Source organism: Miscanthus floridulus, chromosome 1 (genome assembly GCF_019320115.1).
Source record: "Miscanthus floridulus cultivar M001 chromosome 1, ASM1932011v1, whole genome shotgun sequence".
NCBI lineage: Eukaryota > Viridiplantae > Streptophyta > Magnoliopsida > Poales > Poaceae > Miscanthus > Miscanthus floridulus.
In genome coordinates this window covers 84,369,015-84,388,092 of record NC_089580.1, presented here as the reverse complement: position 1 = coordinate 84,388,092, position 19,078 = coordinate 84,369,015, and the positions used below count along the sequence as shown (strand labels likewise).

Genomic DNA, 19,078 nt, shown 5'->3' with positions numbered 1-19,078 from the left:
TGGCTCATCGCTTACGTTGTCAGTGCATGCCTATGCGTGTTTAGAGATGAGAAGATTGCCTATGGGGCAGTGCACGTACATGATTCATCTCGAACAGATATCGTGCACCGTACGTTGGCCGGCCGTACACGCAGCGCTTATGTAACCTGAGGGAGTATATGGACGTCTTGAATCAAGACTGTTCAGTGATCCTCCGTACGCGCGCGAACATGAGTACACATATATGTGTACGCACTACTCCGTACGCGCGCGAACATGAGTACACATATATGAGCTCAAGTGGCCGCCGACCCCCGCTTCGCCCCGCGCGCCGTCGGCGTGGCCGACCTCAACAAGTGCGAGCCATGCATGGGACCTGCCATGTAAGATCTACTAGCAAATGATGAGTCCTATCAAATTTAAGGTTATTCGTCCTTCATTAATGAAGGACGACGTCGTCACACGCGCGCGCCATGTATGGTGGTGTGCAGATCGGGCGACGATGGGGGAGAAGGAGTGGTACTTCTTCTGCGTCAAGGACCGCAAGTACCCGACGGGGCTGCGGACGAACCGGGCCACCGAGTCCGGCTACTGGAAGGCGACGGGCAAGGACAGGGAGATCTTCAGGGGCAAGGCCCTCGTCGGCTTGAAGAAGACGCTCGTCTTCTACACGGGGAGGGCCCCCAGGGGTGGCAAGACCGGCTGGGTCATGCACGAGTACCGCCTCCACGGCAAGCACGCCGCCGCCGCCGCCAGCAGCAGCAGCCTCATGCCGTCGGCGTCGGTCAGAGCTGGCGCGTCAAAGGTGCTAGCTTTTGTTGCTTGTGCATGCATGTCACCGATCGATCCATCCATCCATCCATCGGTTGGTTGAGCGAGCGAGTGGCGTGTGGATCCGTCTAACCTCGTTCATCTCTATGTGTCTTCGCTGCATGCTTCGCAGGACGACTGGGTGCTGTGCAGGGTGTTCAAGAAGAGCATCGAGCCGCCGTCAGTGGCCAGCAGCAAGAGGTCATCATCGGTCGCTTGCATAGGGCACTAGTAGAGAACAGACCTTTGATCCTCGATTAAAATGGACTTTAGTCCCGGATTTTTTTTGCGCCCGGGACTAGAGATGTCTTTAGTCCCGGTTGATGGCTCCAACCGGGACTAAAGGTCTCTGCCCAACGGCTACTGCGTCAGACAGAGGTGGCAGGGACCTTTAGTCCCGGTTGGAGCCACCAACCGGGACTAAAGGTATACTTTTACTCCCGGTTGGTGGCTCCAACCTGGAGTAAAGGTCTACTCCCGGGCCGTGGCTGCGCCCGGGGTTGGAAAGTTACCTTTAGTCCCGGTTGGAGCCACCAACCGGGACTAAAGGTCTCCCTTTTATATCCCGGCCGTCTCCTTCCTCCCTGAGCCTGAGCTCAGCATATTTTGAAGCTCACTGCAGTAGTGTTCTTGCTTCCTCCCTCCCTCCATTGTTACTCCATCCATTCTTTGATTCCTCCGTCGATTTCTTCGATTTCTCCGTCGATTCTTCAGTTGTAAAGGTTATCAATCTCATACTCTCATTTTCACCATTGTCTTATCTCATTTTGTTCACTATATATATATATATGGTTCTTTATTGTGGTTTTTTTCATTTGTAAGCAATTTGAGCTCAAAATCACTTCAAGCTTGCATATTTACATGAAAGAAGGTTAAAGTAGCTAGTTGAACTTACGGACCGTGTTCATCTCGGCGACCATGTTCTCTGCCGAGCGGTAACGGACGTCAAGGAGGAGCTTTGATTCTACGAGGGAGAGCGGCAAGTACGGTGCCGTCCGGTGGAGAAATGCTCGCCGAGATGATCACGTAAGCAAGTTCAACTAGTACGGATGGTTATTTATTCACATGTCCCGATATCGTCGCAGTAGTCTGTCAATCACCGTACTTTTTATTTTAACTTTTTATGAAATAAAAAACTTAGAAAATAGTTAGAAAATTATAGAAAATCCGTACTAGTTGAACTAGCGGACCGTATTCATGTCGGCGAGCATGTTCTCTGCTGAACGGTAACGAACGTCAAGGAGGAGCTTTGATTCTACGAGGGAGAGCGACAACGGTCGTGGAAGACCGTGTTCCCTTCCTCGTAGAATCGGAGCTCTTCCTTGACCAAGTACGGTGCCGTCCGGTGGAGAAATGCTCGCCGAGATGATCACGTAAGCAAGTTCAACTAGTACGGATGGTTATTTATTCACACATCTCGATATCGTCGCAGTAGTCTGTTATGTGTGTACACTCCCATTCTTCTGTTAATTTGCGGAAATATCATGTGAATTACTTACCTGCCGCAGTAAAAGACGAGAACACAATGACCATTAAAATATCATTGTTTAGAGATCTAGATAATTTTATAGTTTCTTAATTTTATTTGTTTATAAAAGGAGAAATTTATAGTGTATTAAAAAATGAGTATAGAGAGTAGATGGCAACTGCTTCCGGGTCCTCGGCCTCTCATGGGTTTCCAAAGCGACTTAGGCCGGGCCTTCCTCTCATTCCATGCGGCAAGTGTCATGATGAGACGAAGATTGTGATGGAGTACCGAGTGAAGAAGGAGGGTCCCAACAAGGATCGTATCTTCTACAAGTGTCCGGATCGCAATGTGAGTTATTTTATCGTATTTAATGATTATGGTTAGTTTATACCTATTTTCATGATGGTTGTGATTAAAGTTCTAATTTTTTGTTTTAATTTCAGTGGGATGGCAGTGGACGATGTTCAGGCTTCTACTGGGAGGAAGAGTATGTTGAACTTGTGCAAAAATATCTTGCACAACAAGCAGATACGGCGGCTAATGAGGCAGTGATCCAGCCGAAGAAGCCCAAAGATATTGCACAATTAGGGGATCTGTCTGTTTTAGTTGAGATTGGTCGCGAAATCCTTGTGCTCCTGAAATGTATTTTAGCTTTAGTTCTTTTAGTGGTAGTTGGGATTGTCTACATTGTAGCGATGCTTTCATAAATTTGTATCTTTTGTGGTGGCACGCATGTTGTATAAATAATTAATTATGATCTAGGTTTTAATATGATATTTATGTCATATAATGCAGATGAGCCATCATTGGATGTATAATGCTGATCGCCGCTCCTAAGAGTTCATTGACGGCGTGCATTCTTTGTTACGTACGGCCGAGGCAAACAAACGCGACGGTTTCATGTGCTGTCCATGTGCCATATGTAAGAATACGGTGGAATATCCTTGCTCAAGGACTCTTCATTCACACTTGTTCAAGTCGGGTTTCATGCCAAACTATATTTGTTGGACAAAGCACGGAGAAACCGGTGTTGTAATGGAAGAAGGTGAAGAAGAACAATGGGATGATAATGATATTATTCCTGATGGTGCGTGCTTCAATGATACTGTAATGGGAGAAGCTAAAGAAGAGGTAGCCGCAGAAGATGAGCCGGCTGATGATCTTTCTCAGGTCATTCGTGACGCACAAAGAGAATGTGAAAGTGAAAAGGAGAAGATCAAGTTCGAGCGGATGCTAGAAGATCACAAGAAATTGTTGTACCCAACTTGTGATGCAGGGCAGAAAAAGTTAGGAACCACACTAGAATTGCTGGAATGGAAGGCAAAGAATGGTGTATCTAACAAGGGATTTGGAGAGTTACTAAAAATCCAAAAGAAGATGCTTCCGAAGTACAATGAATTGCCCACCACTACCTACGAAGTAAAACAAGTTGTCTGTCCTATGGGGCTAGAAATAGAGAAGATACATGCATGTCCTAATGACTGCATCCTGTACCGTGGCAAAGAGTACGAGAAATTGGATGCATGCCCGGTATGCCATGCGTCGCGGTATAAGATCAGGCGAGATGACCCTGGTGATGTTGAGGGCGAACGTCCGCGTAAGAAAATCCCTGCCAAGGTTATGTGGTATGCTCCTATAATACCACGCTTGAAACGTCTATTCAGAAACAAAGAACATGCAAAATTGTTACGATGGCACAAAGAAGACCGTAAGGTAGACAATATGTTGAGACACCCTGCTGATGGGTCCCAGTGGAGAGCAATCGACAGAGAATTCCTAGAGTTTGCAAATGACACAAGAAACTTAAGGTTTGCTTTAAGTACAGATGGTATCAATCCTTTTGGAGAGCAGAACAGTAGTCATAGCACTTGGCCTGTTACTCTAAGTATCTACAATATTCCTCCTTGGTTATGCATGAAGCGGAAGTTCATTATGATGCCTGTGCTCATCCAAGGCCCGAAGCAACCTGGCAATGACATCGATGTGTACCTGAGACCACTTATTGACGAACTTCTCATTTTGTGGAATAAAGAAGGTGTATGTGTGTGGGATGAGTACAAACAGGAACACTTTGATCTGCGAGCATTGTTGTTCGTAACAATCAATGATTGGCCTGCTCTAAGTAATCTTTCAGGATAGTCAAACAAGGGATATAATGCATGCACACACTACTTTGGTGATATTAGAGGTGTATTCTTGAAAAAATGTCAAAAGGTCGTGTACCTTGGCCATCGTCGATTTCTTCCTGCAAATCACCCCGTAAGAAAGAAAGACAAGCATTTTAAAGGGAAGGCAGACCACCTGACCAAGCCTCGCAACCGAACCGGTGAGGATGTACTCGATATGGTCAATGATGTGAAAGTCGTCTTTGGAAAAGGACATAGAAGCCAACCTATTCCGAAAGACGCTAACGGTCACGCACCCATATGGAAGAAGAAGTCCATATTTTGGGACCTACCCTATTGGCAAGTCCTAGAGGTCCGTAGCTCGATCAACGTGATGCACCTGACGAAGAATCTTTGTGTGAACCTGCTAGGCTTTATGGGTGTGTATGGAAAGCCTAAGGACACATTTGAAGCACGACAGGACCTGCGTTGTTTGAGAGAAAGAGACAACCTGCATCCAGAGAAGACAGATGATGGACGCCATTACTTACGTCCTGCTAGCTACACTCTAAGCAAAGAGGAGAAGGAAATCATGTTTGAATGCTTAAACAACATCAAGGTACTATCTGGATTCTCCTCGAATATAAAGGGTATTATAAATGTGCCAGAGAAGAAATTCTGTAACTTAAAGTCCCATGACTGTCACGTTCTCATGACGCAATTACTTCTAGTTGCATTAAGAGGAATTCTACCTTCAAATGTACGTCTAGCCACCGTGAAGCTATGTGCATTCCTCAATGCAATTTCTCAGAAGGCAATTGATCCAACTGATCTAGCTAAACTACAGAATGATGTGGTTCAATGTCTTGTCAGCTTTGAGTTGGTGTTCCCTCCTTCCTTCTTTGATATTATGACACACCTCCTAGTTCACCTAGTCAAGGAGATTTTCACTCTCGGTCCTGTGTTCCTACACAACATGTTCCCCTTAGAGAGATTCATGGGAGTCCTAAAGAAATATATTCACAACCGTGCTCGCCCAGAAGGAAGCATCGCCAAGGGCTATGGAACAGAAGAGGTCATTGAGTTCTGTGTTGACTTTATTCCCGACCTTGACTCGATTGGTGTTCCTGAATCGAGACATGAGGGGAGACTAAGCAGAAAGGGGACACTAGGCTGGAAAACATATATTGGTACGGATGATGATTATTTCAATAAAGCACACTACACAGTTCTACAGAACTCCTCTTTGATAGATCCGTATATTGAGACACACAAGGATCTCTTACGATCCGAGTTTCCAGGGAAGACTGAAGCTTGGATTACACATAAGCACATGGAAACTTTTGGCGGTTGGTTGCGAAAAAAATGTCAAGGTGATGAGAGCATCTATGAGCAACTGTATTTATTGGCTATGCAACCATCATGGCATATCGTCACATACAAAGGGTACGAGATAAATGGGAACATATTCTACATAGTAGCCCAAGATAAAAGGAGTACTAACCAAAACAGTGGTGCGCATAGATGCCACAGACCCGAATGGGAATAAGCGGACATATTATGGACGCATAGATGAAATATGGGAACTAGAATATGCACCTACTTTGAAGATCCCATTGTTCAAGTGCCAATGGGTCAAGGTGACCGGAGGCGGGGTAACAGTAGACAATGAGTATGGAATGACAACAGTAGACCTTAGTAATATTGGGTACAAAGACGAACCATTCGTCCTTGCCAAGGATGTGAATCAGGTGTTCTATGTCAATGATATGTCTACCAAACCAAAAAGAGGGAAAAACGATAATGACTCAACCAAAGAGCCACAGCGCCATATAGTTCTTTCAGGAAAAAGAGTCATCGTGGGAATTGAGGACAAGTCGGACATGTCAGAAGAATATGAAAAGGATGACCGAATTTCGCCCTTCAAAGTGAACAAAGACCCTAGCATCTTGGTAAATGATGAGGACACTCCATGGTTACGAAGCGATCATAACCAAGGGACATACGTAAAGAAAAAGTTCACTGCTGTGCCCACTTGATGATATAGTGATTTAATATAGTGTGTGTTTGAGATATTATGTAATAATTGTGAATTCAGATGTTTATTATGTCATGTTTCAAATTAAATCAATGTTTGATTTGGTGGGATTTCTCTCTCAAAAAGGTAAATTAGGATACTGAGTGATGAAAAATTAAAATATTAACATTAAAATGATGTGAAAACAAATTTCCTGTCCAAAACCAATAGTTTTAATAATTTTAATTAAACACTACATTTTTGCATTAACGAAATAATAAATATTAGTTACATTATGTTTTATAATTCTAACAAAAAATAAAAAAAGTTAGGTTATAGATTTTTCCTATGTGCAATAAACAAAAAGAAAATTCATATTTTTAACAAAATAATTTTATGCCTTTTATTTAATTTACTATGTATTTAACAAAAACTATTGCATTTCTATTTTATTTAACAAGTCTATTGCTTAAAACAGGCGGGAAACGAAACTGCAGGCCACCTTTACTCCCGGGTGGGAAGCCCACCCGGGAGTAAAGGTGGGCTGCAGTTTCGTGGCCCGCCAAAAAAACCCTTTACTCCCGGTTGGTAATACGCACCGGGAGTAAAGGGTTTTTACTCCCGGTTGTGGCTGGCACCGGGAGTAATTCTCTCTGATATATAACCTACAGCGCCTGGCGCAGATCGATCCGCTCGTCTTCTTCCTCGTCGAACACCGCCGCCCTCTTCTTCCTCGCGCCGCGTCCGTTCGCCTTCCGTGACACCGGCGCCGCCCTCTTCTTCCTCGTGCGGCCTCCACCACGCGCGCCCGTGCCCCTCCTCCGCGCGCGCCCATGGCCCTCCACCGCACCCTCCTCCGCGCCCAAGGCCCTCCACCGCGCCCGTGGCCCTCCACCGCGCCCGAGGCCTCCACTGCCGAGCTCGAGGTGATATGTTCGTCGATCTCTTTGTACATTCATGAATCTACAGACAAATGAAGAATTTTTCTATCTTCATAGATCAATGTTTGTTAATGAAATTTTATCCAAATATATTCATGTAGGGTCTTTTGTTTTTGAAGGATTTGTTGTAGGATATATAATGGTCAAATAGGAACTCAATTTGGATACCCAGTTTGTAAACTAAGCGTTTTTTAGTTTATAAAAAATATCACATGTGATGATGTAAGCAGTTTTGGTTGGACTTGCATGCATGGCTACAGACAAATGAAGGAAAACTTCAACGTTTCTTCATTTGTGAACTTTGAATATACAGATATAATATATTAATGTTGCTAAAGTAATATGAGCATTACATATTTTTTCCGGGAAGACTATCTTCAAACTTTATATCATAGCATCAGAGATCGCCTGTAGAAGAAGAAAATAAATTCTTATCATTTCGGAAATAGTAATGGTTATATTAGCAATAAGACACATATACTTACATTTCATAATGACTTATACTTACATTATCAACATAGAATTTTCTCATATGATGAATGACTACATGGTTCACATGGTACATAGGATCACAACATCACGCACCGACACCGCCCCGGCCCGCCTCACGTCGTCGTCGTCGTCAGCACGCCGGCCCGCCTCACATCGTCATCGTCAGCACACCGGCCACCGCGCCGACACATATATATACATCATTTGTATTCATATGCATGTATATATACGTCGCGGAGCACCGCCGCCCTCGTTCGCCCATGCGTTTCTATGTATACGGTGGAGCACTGCCGCCCTTGTTCACCCATGTGTACAGACATATATACGGCGGAGTGGAGCACCGCCACTCTTGTCACACCGCCCTTTCTCGTGGCCTAGTTGATCAACATTCGTATTATCGTTATCGTTAATGCTAAACAATCACACCAGGGCGAACCGCGCTGTTGATGTCACCGACATGGTTCGCCCTAGTCACCGACGCAATTTGCCCCCGGCCGTTTATGTATAGCCCTAATTCGCCCTAGTACCGACGTAGTTCGCCCTAGTGTGGCGAATTGCGTCCGTGACCGAGGGGCAAGATTTAATAATGCATATTGTTTGTAGATTTTACGCATGTAAGCAAAGATTTGACGTACTATATATTGGTTTTGTTTTTTGAAGCTAGATGGCCGACCCGAGAAACATGGATGAGGAGGAGTTGATGATGAATTTGATCAACACTGGCACTCAAGTTGCCGGCGATGATGGTGCTAAAAATAACGTGCAAGAGGATGCAGATGACGGGAGTCAGTACTTAGCTCTTGAACAAAATGAGCAACAACATATTGGCCAAGTATATATTTTTTTATTATTAGCTATATATATTATCATATGTCTTATGTGTGCTCATGACATTAAAAATAATATTTATGTTTTGCAGCCCTCTGGATCGACATCAACAACTACAACGAAGAGTAAAAATGTTCGAGGTCCCAAAAAGCCATTAGAGGGCCGCTTCATCATCTCGGAGTTCAATGTGGATACAGGAGAACGGGGGGGGGGGGGGGGGGGGGGCGAATAAAATGAAATTTGTGCACCACTGTGGTTACCTTGTACGGGACCGGCTCCCGATTAGTACCCATGAATGGAAGAAGAAGACCAATGCTCCTCATATCAGTTTTGTCTCTGATCGTGACAAGGCGTTAATTTGGAAAGATGTCTTGGTACATTTCATGCTCCAAACAGATAGTTATGATGATATAATAGATGGTGATGAATTGAAGGAGCGAGTTAGGGATTGGGCAATGAAGAAGATGGCCACCCAGTTTCAGACTTGGAAGAAACACCTATACATGACGTATGTGAAGAAGAACATAGCACCAGATTTTACTGTCCCAGGCCCGATCTCAAAGCAGAGGCCCTATTGGGATGAGTTTGTACAGTACAAGACTTCAGAAGAGGGTGTGAGTCGGGTGATAAAGAACCAACGTAATGCCCAACAGAAGACATACCACCATACCTTGGGATCAGGTGGCTACCCGACTGCCATTAAGAAGTGGAACAAAATGGAAGCAGACCTTCTTGCCAAGGGTATCAGACTAGAATCACTCGAGTGGGGAGAACATGCAAAGAATTGGTTTTTCGCTCATGGGGGAACACTAGACCAGGAGATAGGGAAGTGCGTTTATGGCGCAAGACTGCAAGAAGCAGTAGAAAGATTGTTTTATGCTCAGAGAGCTACTGCTAGTGGTGCGTTCAGGCCCAACAGAGAGAAGGATGAGCTGACATACACCATCAGGACTATTGAACATGGTGGCCGAACTAGAGGCAAAGGAAGTATCTCATGGGAGCATGGATTCCCTCAGGACAGACCTTCCTACAGAAGTCGCCAGAGAAAGAAGGAAGAAGAGGCACAGCAGCTCCAGAGGTTGGAGGAAGCAGTGCGTGAAGCACAGGAGCGGGAAAAAACCTTGAAGCGAGAATGCAGGAGGAAATCAAAAGGCAAGTGCAAATAGCAGTGAGTGCAAGCAAGCAGGCATCAGAGCCAGGAATCAACATTAGCCAATCTGTTTAGTTGAAAAGTAGTTGCGCTTCCACGGAGATACCAAATCAAGGGGACATAGGACTGCGCTTCCCTATGGATGACGTCACTGAACCTTGTACAACGTGTGAGCTACACATTCCGAAGGAGAATTCCACAATCAAGGTGGCTATCGGTCTTGTTAATCCTATCGACCGAACCAAGACACCAAGGATTCATGGGAATATAATCCAAGAAGGATATGCTACCATCTTGGTAGATAAAGCTGAAAAAGGTTTTAGTGATTTGCCTCTTGACATTCCTGGAGGTGATGGCGAGAAGACTCTAGGAGAAGTGGAGAAGACATTCATTCTATGGCGCAAGCACTACCTCATCATTCCAGGGATGTCGGCTCCACCTCCTCCTGAACTACCTCACCATAGGTACGTGCGGATGAAAACACTACATCATTAATTTGTATTGGCTTAAATAATTAATAATCTGCTCATAATAATATGTCATTCCTTTTTTTGTAGCAGATCCTCCCCCAACCTAAATCCAATTGTTCAATCGCCAGATCATCATAGTGCTCTGTACGATGATATTGTGTTGGAAGACGAGGCTGCATCCACACCATCTCCAAGGAGGTCTCCAACGCCACAGCCGCCACCTCCAAGGAGGTCTCCAACGCCACTGCCAACACCTCCAAGGAGGTCTCCAACGCCTCCCCCGCCCCCGCCTACCAAGAAGCCTAGCAAGAGGCTAGCCCCTCAAACGAAGAACCAGTCCCCGCCTGCAAAGAAAGCCACCGTGAAACCAAGGGCTATTCCCAAAATAATATCTGAAGAGAAGGAAGAAGGAACTGATGCATATAAAAAAGGCATGTCTAGATTCTATGACAAACTTAAAATGAATCAAGAAGCAAGGAGAAACCCGGAGAAACCATACTTCTTCGTAGCTCCAGATATTCTAAGAAAAAAGGTGACTTCTTACCAGCAACAATAGCGGGAATCTCGTAAGCCGTCCAAATCAACGTTATCGGACTATGACCGCACTCTCACCAAGTCAATTGAGGCGACACAAAAAAAGAAGCGGGCAGGGAAAGGAGTTGCCCAACTCGGACAACAAGCGGACCAATCAATCCCCCCGCTAGTTGTTGGTAATGAATATGGTTCGAATTTAGGATTAATGCATCAGGCAAACATACCTCCGGATGTCGATTTGGATCACCTTGGTGAATTTCTTGATGAGACTGGTCTCAACCTTTACCAGATGTTTGGTGATGGAAACATTGAGAGTGCGGCGGAGGTTGATATTTGGAATAAAAAATTTGTACTAGGCCAGAGTCTATACAACCCTCAAGCCTTATCTGATCTGGGGACGCAAATGTACCTGCTAAACAAGTGGTACATGCAGGCGTCTACCAGTGGAGACTTCTGCGTTGGTGTCAGAATTAGAGACGAACATTGGTTCCATGGCGATGATGTTATGTATGTTGACTTTGCAGAATTTCATCAACTATGCCACCTGACCTCTCTGGACAAAGTTATCATTAGCTGCTATTGCCTATAAGTAATAATTCTTTCGATCTATTATTAAACTCATCATATGTGTGTATATGCATATAAATTATCCTAACAAGTACTATATATATGCAGATTTACAATGACAGAGCTCAGAAAGAAAGGCTGCAATGAAATTGGTTTTGTTGATCCCCATATAGTATTCAAAGACCCAATTACTCCAAAGACTAATTGGAAGAATGAGTCAGAGAGTAACCTCATGAACTTCTTAGTGAACCAACACCACAAGAAGGATATACTCTTTCCCTATAACTTCAAGTGAGTGTTAATCATGTCGATCATCCTTAATGGCTCATATGTTGATTCTAGTTAATTAATGAGTGTTATGCGTTATATCCTATAAACACATGCAGCAATCACTGGATATTGATGGACATCAATCTGGTGAAAAGTCACTTGATAATCTATGACTCGATGAGAAAACCATAACAAGACTACCAAGATATGATAGATATTATCCAGAGGTAATTTTGGGATCTCTAGCAACTATATATACACACAAACATGATGATTAACTATATCTGATGACGTGGCAAATTTTTTATTGGGCAGTGTTTGGAAAATCTTTATTGAGAAGCAACACATGGAAAAATGCAAAGCGCCACTGAATGTAATCCCTTTGAAAGTAAGTCCCCTGAATCGCATCATCTTTATTAATTAAACATATAGCTTTCACCGGATCACCAGATTGGATGACAAATCTTTTTCTCGTAAAGTGGTCTCTGAGGCAGGAACAGGGGAACAACTACTGTGGTTACTATGTTTGCAAGTTTATCAAGGTGCTCTCCCAAAGAACTCCTACAGAGAGACTCAAAGTACGTTAAAAATACACTATATATTCATTTAATTATTATTATTGATTGTGTTACTATGTCTTTATATATATATATGTACATATATTAATTTATTTTCCTTTAATTCAAACCTGTAGACTCGATGGTTGGAGGAAAAGGTCATACGGCAAGACCAAATCAAAGCAATTCAAGAGTCTATAGCCGGATTTTTTAATGAGCAGGTCATCGATTCCAAGGGCGAGTTCTACTTCGACCCAACACTGCCATTGAAGCCAAGCTAGAGGATGAGAGGAAACTTGTTATGTCACAACAACTATAATGCAATCTTTTGTAATATATGCACATGAAATAATATAATGTAAAATACACATATGCATGCATGCATGTAAATATATATATGATGCATGCATGCAATATATATATATATATATATTTCTATGCTTGAATTGTGTGATTTAATACGTTCATTGTGCTTGAACCGAAACATACTATACGCGCGTATAAATGTATAATTAGCAGCGTACAATACGACTTCGAAAACCTATTTTGAAAAGAAAACAAAAAAATAAAAAGAAAAGAAAAAAGAAAAAAACCTTTAGTCCCGGTTCGTATTACCAACCGGGACTAAAGGTGCCGGCCATCGTGGCATGTCAGGAGGCACCTTTAGTCCCGGTTGGTGTTACCCACCGGGACTAAAGGTCCTCCTTTAGTCCTGGTTCCTGACCCGGGACTAAAGGACCCCCCTTTAGTCCCGGATGCTTGCTCTCGGGTGGGGAACCGGGACTAGAGGGGGTTCCCCACCGGGAGTAAAGCTCGGTTCTCTACTAGTGGGGATGGAGGACGTCGTGGGGCAGTCCATGTCCATGGCGGACGACTTCGCCGCTTGCGCGCTGCCCTCGCTGATGGACGTGTCCGGTGGCAGCGGCGCCAACATGTCACTTCCAGTGGCGGCGGCGGCGGCGTCCATCGAGCTGACGCCAATGGCACCGGCACCGGCACCACACGTGACCTGCTTCTCCAACACGCTGGAGGGCCACTTCCTGACCCCACCACCCTGCCTCCTCCCCTCTGCCGCCGCCACGGATCATGTTGCCCTGGCGGCCTCCGCCTCGCCGTTCCTAGTGAGCATGGTGCAGTACGACGGCGACGCGGGCGTGGGCGGCATGGTGCACGAGTTCCTGCAGGAGGCCGGCGGGTGGTATAGCAAGCTGGGAGAGAGGGAGCGGCATGGTGCTCTAATTCCAACGGCAAGGGGCAACTGAGGTCATTTGCCACAGCGGACCCCACACGTCAGGACAGTCAAACGGTGCAAATCAAACAGAAGGCGGACAGAATGGCGTGAGAGAGAAAAGTTTTTCAAGCTTGGACACTGACGATAGATCAAACTTTTTAGGGACATAGACGATTAGACCATCTTTTTTAATGGCATACAAGTAAAAGACTCAATAAAAAAACCAAACACGAGTGCATGACTGACCCTAACCTATCTCGTTGGCCTCCCCCTCAAACCAAGACGGTCAGATAGCAACAGGAGGGGCGTGTCCGCATGGGGTGGTGCAGTTCCTCAACAATGTGGCATGCCTCCTCGGTGACTTCGGTGGGGCAGTAGTACACTCCTCTTTCTCTACGGCTACTATTGCGGGACGGTGCACCTGCATGGCTCCTTAGGATCGAGGGCATGGGGCAGCGAGCTCCTTGGCAGTGGCACTGGTGGGGCGCCAGGCTCCTCTAGAGTGGCGCAACGGGGGCAGTGATGCGCTCCTCTGCGACTCTATAGTGGCAACGACGAGGTTGCTGTGAGATCATGGCCAGTGATGCATCTACTAGTGAGGCAATGTGATGTAGATAAGGACTGATCTTCCGATAGGTTTGATAGTGTCGATTGGTGGAGACTCGATGTTCATGATCTAGGCTTCGAACCAATTTTGATTCGGACCCCTACAACCATTACACCACTGCTCTATTGGTTATCAACCACACGCAACGTGATTGACCTTGCTCGCCGAGAAGGCTTTCCTACAAGCGAGTCGAGAACACACCACTGCTCTATTGGTTATCAACCACGCGCAACGCGATTGACATCGCTCGCTGAGAAGGCTTTCCTACAAGTGAGTCGAGAACATACACTATAACACAACATACCTTTCCCGACACTTTTTATAGTGGACAAAGGGTACCTTTCCCGACAGATAACCTCTCATGAAAGGTTTTGCCGACAGTTTAGAAACAGTCGCGCTATAAGCTGTGGGCGAAACTTTCGCCGATAGTTAAAGGAATCGCCGCCACTTTTTGTGTTGCCAAATGGTGGACCTACGCCGACAGTTGAAACCTTTGCCGACAGTTAACCCTTTGCCGACAGTTAAGACCTACACCGACAATTTAAACCTTTCCCGACAGTTTGTGTGTTGGCGAAACCATTTTCAAGGTATTTTGTGAATCATGCCCTATTCAACAACTAACCTATCGGCAAAACTGTACTGCAGATATAGATATAAATACAATTTGAATAATTTGACAAATCCACTGTTATTCATATAGAAGGAAAATCTCAATTCTTAGGAACTAGACAGAGTTGATTCATTTTCGGAAAACAGTGTTCTCATCAGGTCTGCAAAACATGACATAGACGTTCTAAACTTGAGAGGACTAACAAAAAAGCCAGAGTAATATTTAATAGGCCACACATTTCCGTGGAGGGACATCCATGAGAATGCTCTAAGCTGCAGCGCCCTTGCTCTTCTTGCGTTGAAGCTTCTTCATGTAGAACTCAAGCTCTTTACCCTCAAAGATGTACCTATTATACAAAAAAGAAAAGTGTATTGTAAGGAGCTGCCTGCAATATAAGATATAAGTGAAAATAAGGGGACAACTTCCATTCTACCTGAAGCCTAGAAAGATAAATTTGTGACAGCTGCCAACATATCTAAAATGTCTAGACTCACAGTGATTGTAACATAAAGAGTATAAACAAACATTAAGCTTTAAGCTACAAAAGTTAAATGGTACACAAACAGATAAGCTGCTCTAACAAAAACAAAGAAAGTCTGGTGGAAGTCCATTATTTCTTACCCATCAGCTCGGCCACACTATCCAGGGCGGGAAGAAATGCACGCCAGCAAGCTTCCACTGCCAAATTGCTCTTCAATGTGAGTGTCAAGCTCACGTCCCTTCTGACGCTCCTCAAGCTTCCACTTGACATGGTTGCTCTTCTTTGTTTCCTCAGCTGCTGCCTCACCCTCTTGTCCCTGGATGAATGAATCTCAAACAATAAGTGATCCACCAGAGGAACTTGCACAATGGCACTCTTCACAAGGGTTTGAGTCCTCACAAGCTCATTGTTTGATGCATTGTAGACCACGTATCCAGGCAAAGAGCCCTCTAGCGTGTTCGAGAAAAAAAAATTAACAAGATTGCTCAAAAGCTTACCTCCCCGTATTCACTAACTATGTCAAAACCCACAATACCAAGGTCAAGATCACCTGACTGAAGTTTACGAACAATGTCCTTAGGCCTTTGGAACCAAACCTCCAAATTTGGAATCTAGAAAGGATAAAAAGATATCAGCGCGTTGCATAAACTCAGCAAGAATTCTATTGAAACTATCAATCACTCCATCCACATAATGTGTCAGACCAGCTATCCACACATAGAAACCGAATAAGGAGGTATAAAGTTGAAGTGAAGGGAAAGAAAGTAAGCTTCCAATGCTACCAGCATACCACTACTTAAATGAGATTATACCGAACATGGTACTTCTTATCTCTGAACTTAAAATGGGAGGAAAAAAGAACAGGGACTGTCAAAGACATAGTGATAGGATAAATTCTATTAAGACAAACTGTTAAAATGGGAGAAAAGTAAGCTTCCAATGCTACCACACATTTATTTTCTCCATAATGCACCCCGGACAAACTGTCAAAGACATAGTAATAGGAGAAATTCTATTAAGACAAGGAAGCCAGATTCAGAAAGAGGTTTAAAACAACTGATAACGGTAACAACACGTGTGAACTTCTTTCACAGCAACTAGTAACTTGCAATATATATATAGCAGGTCAAGTGATGATCATAGTACATACACCAACTTGATTTTTTTAGCAGCATTAAAGTTTTTAGAAAGTGATGACTCTTCGGGTAAGACATCCTTAAGTAACTCTAATAGCATGTCGAAGCTTTTGTTACTCCGTCACTTGCTATTTTCAGCATTCTTGAGGAATAACCCAACACCATTTTCTCCTAATATGAAATGCATAGTATGCAAAATTCCAAAATAATCAGAATATTTAGAACCAGAGGAAACTGAGAACAAGTGGCTCTGGTGTGCAAACCTTGAACTACCAATTGTTTGGCAGTAGGATTTGCTGCTCCCACCTTAGGTCCTCAGAGTACTCCATCATGGCAGCCCTTGGATCACCTTCAGTAACAGATAAGTAGTACGCAGCAGTCCCATCGTCGACCTGCAGGCTCCGCCTCACCGACTCGAGAATCCTTTTGCTTCGCCTCTCTGCAGCAACAATGCTTGCCATGGTCACTCATCATGTTGTTGAATCGTTTGATATCTGTCACCTGCATGCTATTCAACAAGCATGAAATTGCAGTCTCATGAAGAATAGAAAAGACAGCTAGCATTTGCCAAGCTCCTTTGCGGAGAGGGTCCTTTATAGTAGATGACCCGTTGGACAACCTTTGGTAGGGTAAATGGTTTTTTATTGCAGTTTCATTAAGCATATATGATTATGCTGAGTAATCCTGCAGTAGTCACTAAATAAAATGTCCATCCCTTCAATAGTGCAATGCATCCAATAAAACATTTTATTTTTAGAAGGCTATCAAACCAACACAATCCTGGGCATAAGCATGTTGTAAGCAGTGAGACCATGATAATTTAAACACCAGTAGTGGTTGAGCAAAAAGAGATATTTCAAGACTCATCTGCTTTTCGAACTTGATATGTATAATAATACATAAAGCTGATAAAAAATTATTGAAGCATTATATTAGGAAACTCTAGCCTCATTCAACACAAAACAGATCCTAACAACAGGATGCCAGGTGTTAGGATCTGACCTGGCATCCTGTTCTTAGTCTGTATGAAGTCTGATCTGTATGAACACAAAAAACTTTTGATAATAAGAAATTTTATCCAAAACTTAACATCTGTATGAAGTCTGATCCCTCAACAGCAAGGTCAGATGCAGCAAGCTAAGTAGATTCCTACCTGATGTGAGCCTAACCACCTAAAACTCCATTTGGATAGATGTTAAAAAAACAACTGGGATAACCAAAAATCCAGTTAAAAAAATAAAAATGATTCCTACCTGTTTTTTTTAGAAACCAACTCATGTAGCTCATGTTCTGCGCCATGTGCTTCGTTTTTCTTTCATCTTATGTCATGTGCTTAACAAAGTAAGCACCATAATCCATACTACTTCCTTAATGTCTAATCAATTGTTAAATTAGAAGAAAAGTGATCTGGTGCTATGTAATGGCGTCAGAGAATAATTGTTTTAGTTTACGAAACCCAAACAAAGTAATCCATAAACCTGGACCTACCTAACTAACAACCTAAAACCAATTTTCATAAAAATCCTAAAAACCTATTTTGTGAAAACAATCAAACATACACATAATCAATGTGTCCAAACAACCACCTAAGTGACTACCAGAAACTCATGACACTAGCTTCAAACACACCGTGACACAGTATAATAGCTATAAGTGCAGTTCCTAGTAGTTACAGTAGTGATGTCCAACCCACAGGCAGAAAACTTTCTTAATCTAATAAAATCCTATAGTTATTATTCCAGAGTAATGACATTACATTGAGACTTGAGAGACTAAAAAGGCACCACCTTCAACACTAAGAGTAATTGCAAGCACCTAGAAACCCAGCGGAGCACATGACTCCTTACAGACACAGTGACCATACTCGAAGCTAAATATGATATAGATCCCTCTCTCTTCCCATCCCTGCTCAACAAAACCACTAACAATGACATAGCGAACTTCCCGTGCTCCAACCCCATTGCTTCATTCCTTCCAATGAATCACCTGCACAAAGGGGAAAAGGTGGAGGGAGAGAGGATCTGGGGGAGGAGTTAGGAGACCGAGGAGGAGAGGAAGAGGGTGACGTAACGCCAGATTCAGCGGGCGAGGTAAGGCGCTACCACCGTCGGCGATGACGAGGCCACGCACAGGCTTGGTCGATCGGCCTGCGCCAGTCGTTGCTCGTGATGCATCCGGCGTCATTGAGATGAGGCAGCTAGGGTTTCATCAACCACAGTAGCACAGGCGGATCGGTGGAAGGAGGCAGCGCCGGGTGGCACCCGCGCCGGCAGCCACCGGCGGGCCCTAGGCGCGTCGCCGAGGAGGGGGCGCTGCCGGCCATGGCCGGGGCGGCCACCCTCCGCACCGGTGCAACACCCGGCGGGGGGCGCCGTTGGCCCACGCGACCATGAGGCGTGAGGAGGGTGTGGAGAAGGAGGAGGGCAGCCACCGCCGCGTTGAGGGCCGGCACTGCCGAGGTGCGGTGGCACCGCCGTGGCCGCGTCGGGAGAGCTGGGGAGGGAGAGAGAGCGCTACGGGAAAGAAGAGACGGGAAGAGAGAGAGAGAGTGAGAGGAGGGGAGGAGATTTTTTTAACCAGCGCGGGTACTCCTTCGCCGACACTTGCATAGTTGCCCTGTATAGTCTACGCCGACACTTTCTAAGTCTTCTAATATTTGCCGACACTTTTTCTGCCAGCAGAGAAACATCGACAGATAATTTGTAGTCTTACAGGATTATTGCCGGCAGATGATTAGACATTAAAACGATATACAATTGCCAACACATAATATGTCGTCCAAACCTGCCTTTTGCCAACACATAAGTGTAGGCAAATGTGTGTCA

General features: G+C 44.4%; 1 protein-coding gene across 1 annotated transcript; it reads left to right on the top strand.

Annotated features, from left to right (window-relative positions):
- The first annotated feature begins 365 nt into the window (after positions 1-365).
- LOC136459735 (NAC domain-containing protein 4-like) lies at positions 366-1,021 on the top strand. The gene is made up of 2 exons (XM_066459578.1): positions 366-784; positions 923-1,021. Exons 1-2 carry the CDS (start codon positions 380-382, stop codon positions 1,019-1,021), a joined length of 504 nt encoding a protein of 167 aa, XP_066315675.1. The 5' UTR covers positions 366-379.
- The last annotated feature ends 18,057 nt before the right edge of the window (positions 1,022-19,078 follow it).

What these genes read in the sequence shown, in the direction of transcription:
- LOC136459735 (XM_066459578.1), top strand. Translation starts at nt 380, where the DNA reads ATGATGAGTCCTATCAAATTTAAGGTTATTCGTCCTTCATTAATGAAG. An exon ending in TCAGAGCTGGCGCGTCAAAG is followed by an intron (nt 785 to 922) that starts GTGCTAGCTTTT and finishes CATGCTTCGCAG; the next exon opens with GACGACTGGGTGCTGTGCAG.